Source organism: Belonocnema kinseyi, chromosome 1 (assembly GCF_010883055.1).
Source record: "Belonocnema kinseyi isolate 2016_QV_RU_SX_M_011 chromosome 1, B_treatae_v1, whole genome shotgun sequence".
In the NCBI taxonomy this organism is placed as follows: domain Eukaryota; kingdom Metazoa; phylum Arthropoda; class Insecta; order Hymenoptera; family Cynipidae; genus Belonocnema; species Belonocnema kinseyi.
The window spans coordinates 86,874,687-86,882,020 of record NC_046657.1 but is presented as its reverse complement, the minus strand read 5'-3'; the positions used below and the strand labels follow the sequence as shown (position 1 = coordinate 86,882,020).

The window sequence follows — 7,334 nt, the reverse complement described above, 5'->3', positions numbered from 1 at the left end:
GTTAAAAACTTTATTATAACCCGTTGTGCAACGGACGCTGGAACCTGTTGCTCACTCATAGCTGTACTGACGAATTGACTGAGTCAAACAGCTCACCAAGCGGTTTACCCACTCCTTGTACACTACATTACAAGAACCTACACTGTGAGAGTGCTTGCGATTGGCTCAGAAAAGTATTTGTAAAATTCCGGTTTATATTTGTTCCACCCTCGTATATAAAATCTTAGGGATAAAATCAAGTGCGGAGCACTAGATACGTGATGAGAATGTATTCGTTAAAGCGGAAGGGGCTTTAACAAAAGACAATTCACATTCATCAAATTACTATCATCATCATCATCATCATATCAAATTTATTATCATTGATTAAATAATAATTAATTAACTAAGGGAATACTAATAATTGATGATCAAAGTATCCTAACTATAATTCTAATAAATTTAATTTTTAATTTTATGGTCCAAATATCTATAACTTTTATTTCAACAATTATTTTGTTCAAAATTTTTAATTAAAAAAATAATTGATTTTCCTAATTGAATTCTTTAACCAATTCCAGTTTTTAAACAATTTTTTTTCAATATTTCATTTGTTATACCATTTTGATTCTTCATCAATTTTATGGTTTAACCATTTTATGTTTTCTTTGAATTTATTTTTTCAACAATTTTCTTTTTTAATTAATTACTTTTTTTATCAATTGTATCATTTTCTTAAACTCTATTATTTGTTTAAATAATATTTTTGAAACTATTTCTTTTTTGCTGAAATTTAATTCCAAAAACTATTTTATTTTCTAAACCATTTTATTTTCTAAACAATTGTTAAAGTTTGCATACATTTTATTTATTAACAAATTTATTTTTGAAAAATTTAATTTTTCAAACAATTCATTAATTTTTTCAATATTTTAGTATTTAATATATTATAGATTACTATAATTTATTATCATTGCTTAAATAATAATTAATTAATTAAGCGAATAATAGTACTCTATGATAAAAGTCTTCTAATAAAAATTTACATAAATCTGAATTTATGAAAAAAATAATAATGCATTAGTCAACAATAATTCCAACTAGTAACTGTTTATCAAAATTCAAAAAATATTGTATGTGGTGCCATCCAGTAAAGTTTCGTTTCCAAAAGATTCATCAGAAACAACACACTTTGACTCACTAAGAGATCTATCTCTTGAGAAACAGCAAAGGGGTTTTACTCTTAGGATTCAGCTCGATAGAAGATTCAAATCCTATAGAGAGTCAGTAAGTTCGATCTTTCCAGTCTTTCGATCTTCTACTGATTCCATCCATACCGCAGTGGGGGCAGAGATCGTTCAGTGAAGAATTACTCTTCTCGGGATTCGTTCCAGGCACCAACGTGCCTGCTTGAATCTTTTCCCCAATTGTTTGTGGAGGGATGACTCCGGCCATGAGGGATTGGGTGACGCCTCTTTGAACCTGCAGTTCTCCCACAGAATATATCTCCTAAAGAGCGCGTTTACAGAATTACTTTCGGCTCACTCGGGATTCACTCTCAGTCCCTGACCTACGCATCACATGGCCTTCAAGCATAAAGATTTAAAAAACTTTTTGCAGGATGCAAAGTCAACGATCGTTCGAAGGATCAGAAATTTAAAAAAAATCCGAGTTTAAAAGTAAACGTTGCATTTGCATGAAAGTTTAAAACATTAATAAATGATTAAATGATGAAAGAAATTAAGTTCGTTGCCACTAAAAATACTATAACCTTATCATAAACTGATATTGATGTATGGTATAATGAAAATGTATTGCAGCAAATTTGAGTGAATGTGGAAGAGTTACAATAAACCGATTCTGGTTGGTCATTGACTGAAATAATAAATGTTATGGTTTTTCATCCTGCGAAAGATAACATATGTAGGACTACATCTTATCCGTATTATAATTCAGAACTTAATCATGATGGAATCTCATTTCTTATAAGTTTTGAAGAGATTAAAAAATTTGAAAAAATGAGTGAATTGCGCATAAACATCTCAGGTGACCTTTCATGTCACTCATGGACTATCATATTGAGCGGTCGTTAAATTATGTTAATTTGTAACCCGTTTTCTTGTTCGCCTTTTATAGATCCACGGGATCTGATTGATCATCCTTGCTTAATCTTTTCTTAACCCAAACCTTCTTTGTGTTATGATAGTAGCAGATAAAATAATAAATACTCATTGGTAGAAGTTTCAAGTGATTTACAATCACAGACTTTTTGATCGTGTAAGGTGTTCTATAATTTCATAAACGATCTGGCACACTTTAGGCAAAATGTTAGCAAACATTTGAAGGATTAAATATTAACACCTATCGTGTCGAATCAATTCAAATAAATTTTGAATTGGCTGAAAATTGGCCAATGGCCTTTAAATAGAATTTATTGGCCGGGAATTCGCCAATGAAATATTAAATAAAATTTAGAAATCTTAATGGGCGGAGTTTTCAGCGAATACCTTTATCATGCAAAATCAAAGGTAATGATATGCAGAGGCAGAGAGAAGCCATTTGTTGCTACGCTTTGCTTTGGGGCAGATTATTTTGTATATCACTGCATTGAAGGACGAGGAACGTAGCACTGCGAAAGAAATTATGCAAACATTTGCAGACGAGGACATTTTTGAGCAAATCGATTCGAATGACTTTATTATAATTGTATTTAAATTCACAAATCGCTTTAATGAATTAAAGCAAAGTGGGCCAACTGCTTAACTTTGGACTCATAATTGTAAGATAAGTACCATAGAAAAGCAATTCATAACGGCTGAAAGATCTGGTGGTTGGAAGCTGCAACTAGATTCCAAGCAAAGAATAATGCGACATTTCCATGATAGTGGATAATTCTGACATGCCAAATCAGGGCATCTTTATCTTCAGGATACACTAATATAAATCTCACAGAAAAAGATGAAGATGTCCCTTAAGAAAATGAATTTCGCAAGTTGATGAATCTCATCGGATACTACGAAATAAATTTTAGGTCATTTTGATACATCTTACGGAATAACTGACGAGCACCTACAGTTGAGGCCACCACGTATTTAAACAAATAATGCTGGCGTAACAAGTTTTGTGATTGGTTTACGTCCCACCCTCGCTTTAGACCAAGTTCACATATCACTTCTATCAGTACATTGGTATTAGTTTTTATTATTTTTTCAAGTCAGTGAGGGGTGAAGGTCATTTCGAAAGAGATATTCACACAATTGATAGTGGGTTCCTACTTTGTTAGACTAGCTTGCAAAAAAAATGAAAAATTTACGGACATTATCTTGATCTAAACAAACTTTTTAAAGCGAAATTCGAAGCAGGAAGTGTCGTGTTACTAGATTTTTCAAACAATAAAACCAAACTAAGTGACGATGATCCGTAACAAAGGATTACCTTTCACATAAAAATGGTCTGAAATGCTGCACAGCTTAAATGCAGGCTAGTAGTTTCTTTACCGTCGTGAAATAATTAATTCTGGCCCTATTCAGAGCCCGAGATGCAAATGAAATATGGAGATCTTCTCCTATTGAAACCTAACTCAAAACAATACCGATTGCAAAACATGAAGCGTCGGTTGTCACAAGGATTTTTTTCAGTGCGAATATGGAAGTGTTCGTTGGAAACAAATCCTATCATGAAGTGTCTTGAATGCGTTTTGTTGCTGAAGTCTATTTAAATGGCGCTTCTTTCTTTAGTTTACAGTTTTTTTGAATATCTCAAAAACTTTTGAAACTTTTTAAATAAAATCAACGTCAAATTGTTTCTTATAAAAAGACGCTTCTACAGACGCAACTTTTATACCGAAGGATTGCAATTCCATTTTTAATAGGGGTAAATGTGCTATTTGTTTCGATTCAAAATTTATAAAATGAGCTCGATTGGGTTACAAATTTCACTAGTAATGAGAAAATAAAAAATTTAATTTGTACCCTAGAAACCACCCTGCCAAACCCCAAGCAGGCTAACCCAATTACAATTAACCCTGGGATCATCGAGTTGAAAATCTTGACAATAATGGTAATCTTTATAGAAATGTTTGAAAAATAAGGATTTTTTACACCAGCCACATCGTAAAATTGCAATGTTCTTACATCCTTGTATTTCGCAATGAGTATTGCAAGAATGTCCAAAACTGAAGTCTACGGGATCATCAAAACTGTTTGGCCCTTGATCAATATACCCACTCTTGTTCCACGAGTACTTAAAAAGATTTTTGTATCGCAGGGAAGATAGTTGATTGTGAACTAGGGATTGAAGTTTAATGATATTATTTCTTACATTTAAATTCAAATCAGAATTCATTCATATATATAGCTGTATTACAGGTTCCACTCCAAGAATCAAGTAATAGTACAGAATGAAGATCCACTTTTGAATAAAACACTTCTTGTAACCAAATTTTAAAAAGATCTGTAATTACAAGAGATTTTCAAAGCGTAACTTCTTTTTGAGCTTACAAAGCCCATTGACCTATATCACGATCATGAATAATTAATTCAGCTTTAACAGCAGCATAAAAATTTTCGAATGTATATCATAAAATTCTGGCGACCTTTTCCCTATATGGACCACCTTTATTTATTGTGTGAGCCCAACGTTGGAATTGACTAGTCGATGAAACTTTCATGAATTTACTCTGTACACTTCATATACTTAAATTTCTTTGCCAATTATTATTATATCGTATGTACAGTCATCTGTTGGTACTTAAACAGCATGACACAAGTTATGCAGTTCTTGATCCTTAACAATGCTTGCATCATGATCCTTATATTATTTTTGAAAATTCAATTGTGTCTTCAATAATTATCTCTGGGTCGTTAAACTCAATAGAAGAATCTATTAATATTTGTTTGATTTTTTAAGCTTAATCAATTTCTTTATAATTTGTTACACTATCTTGTATTTGCAAAGTTTGAAAGAACGCTAATAATAAATTTGTAACATTCATAGGATTTAACCTTATCGTTAAATCTGAATAAACCAACGAAACGATTCAATGTTTTTTTAAAAACTGATTTTATTGATGAATAAAAATATACTTGAGACTGTATATGAACTCTTGATATTTTTTACTGATAGAAATAATGTACAGTAATAGCTAGTTTTTAACTGACACTTTTTAAAGGAATCAATACGATGATCCAGCAAAAGCCTCGTGCAACCTAAGAACACAAAGCGACCCAAGAACAACCGCCTTCTGCATTTTTCCCGCAAGTATTCTAGCATATTGTTGACACGCAGAGATGCTTTCGATTCGACCTACCACAGACTTATTATCTGTCTTTTAGAAATCTTAAGGTTCATCCGCAAATAGTTAGGTGCATAGAGAGATTGATGCCACTTTGGAAAACCAGATTTACTATCTCATCTGGAAAAAATCGTGACAACTAACAAGGTCACCTTTCAGAGAGGTGTCTTTAAGGGCGACACCATGAGCCCACTCCTCTTTAGCCCTACATTATTGCCACTATCTCTAGCACTTCGCCATTCCGACGGGTACTTGTGCGGCAAACCTGCAGAGCGAAAGTACAAGGTCACTCATGTATTTTGTATGGACGATCTTAAGATCTATGCTAAAAACAAAGAGACTCTACAAATAGCTCTAAGGATTGTCGAACGATATACTAAGGAATTTGAATGGAATTAGGGTTAAACAAATGCGCCAATGTTTATTTCAAGCGAGGAAAACTTAATGGCATCCCTGAAGATCCTGAGCTCGTTAACAGAAGCGCTATACGACACCTTTGCGCTGGAAAGAATTATACATACCTGGGCGTGCCACAGAGCCACATTCAGGATGTGACCTCTATAAAGGATACTCTCCGAAGCAGATACAAACGTCTCATCCGACAGATTTGCTTTTCCGAAATGTTGGCGAGGAACAAACTATCTTCAATGAACATGCTTGCCGTCCCGGTAGTACTCTATTCATTTGGAGTAGTTCCATGGACGAAGAACGAGCTCAGATTCCTTGATATCGGGACAAGAAAGGTTATGCACATAAACAAAACCATGCATCTTAAGTCTTCCGTTTTGCGACTGTACATCTCACGCTGTCAAGGTGGTCGCGGAATATTGAGTCTTGAATATCTTTAGAACAGGATTATTCTGCGTACAGCACATAGAGTTGCAAATGGAAGAGACCCTCTTCCTAAAATGGTCAGGAATCATGAAGAAGTAGGAAAAGGAGCGTTTCTGTACAAAGCAGCGGAGGAGGTTGCTGAAACACTCGGACTTGACTTCAGTATTCGAGGCGAGCAAAATGCATCAAGTCTTATCTATCTTGAGTACTCACTCCTGAAAGCCCGGATTAAGAAAGAACAAGAGAAAAACTTTCGTGAACAGCTCCTCGATAAGAGGATGCACGGCATCTTCCACAGAAATGTGAAGAATCAGTCAGCGTCTTGTGAGCTAACGGTTGCTTTCCTTAAATCACCCAGATTGAAGTCTGGTACGGAGGGTTTCATTTTTGCATGCCAAGACGGTGTCATTTCCACCTTAACATACCGTCGCCACATTTTGAGCCAAGACATTCCTGACGATAGCTGCAGGGCGTGCCATGCACACCCCGAGCATTTAGCTCACATACTATCTAGTTGTCCAACTCACGCGAGAACGATCTACATACAAAAGCCACAATGCGGCACTAAGAGTGCTTTATTACCATATCTGTCACTCTTATGGCATTAACCTTAATATCGCTACTCTAAATGCTCCTAGGAAAATCGAGTCAATTGTCGATAATGGGAAGTGCTGCATATACTGGAACTTTATATTCTCGACAATTGTTTCTATTGCTCACTCGAGGCCTGACATGGTTCTTCTTGACTTCGAGAAACGAACCATATCCGTTATCGAATTTTCGGCATCAGCGGACAAAAACATCATAACGAAGGAGAATGAAAAGAAAGAGAGGTATCGAGACCTTATAAGGGAGTTGCAGCGATTGTACCCGGAATATTCTGTTAAACTAATCGTCCTTATCATCGGCGCTCTTGGAGGTGCTAAGCTTTCACTTGCTAATGGCCTAAAAAGCATTCCCGCGTGTCTACAACATGCTAAAACACTTGCGGGAAAAATTCAGAAGGCGGTAGTCCGTGGGTCGCTCTGTGTTCTTAGGGTGCACGAGGCTTTTTCTGGGTCGTCGTATTGATTCCATTACAGACTGTAACCACCTATCTCACCGTCGTGAGACGTGGTTGTGGCTGAAATTTTACCGCGATTTCGCTGGGAGTGGCTGCAATTTTCCAGATTAGCACCCGCTCCCGGCGAAATCCTGCGGTTGTCCTTATGACAAATTTTCAATTATA

At 35.2% G+C, this 7,334-nt stretch overlaps 1 protein-coding gene across 2 annotated transcripts in view; it reads right to left on the bottom strand.

The window, feature by feature from the left end:
* Positions 1-1,167: 1,167 nt before the first annotated feature.
* Positions 1,168-7,334, bottom strand: part of LOC117168367 (prolyl 4-hydroxylase subunit alpha-1-like) — a 52,640-nt gene continuing 46,473 nt past the window's right edge. The window contains exon 8 of one of the 2 annotated variants that reach the window (XM_033353975.1): positions 1,168-1,488. In XM_033353975.1, coding sequence (XP_033209866.1) covers positions 1,264-1,488 — 225 coding nt within the window. In that variant the 3' untranslated portion in view covers positions 1,168-1,263. Of the gene's footprint in view, positions 1,566-7,334 lie in introns of both variants that reach the window. The other variant, XM_033353983.1, reaches the window with a different exon arrangement.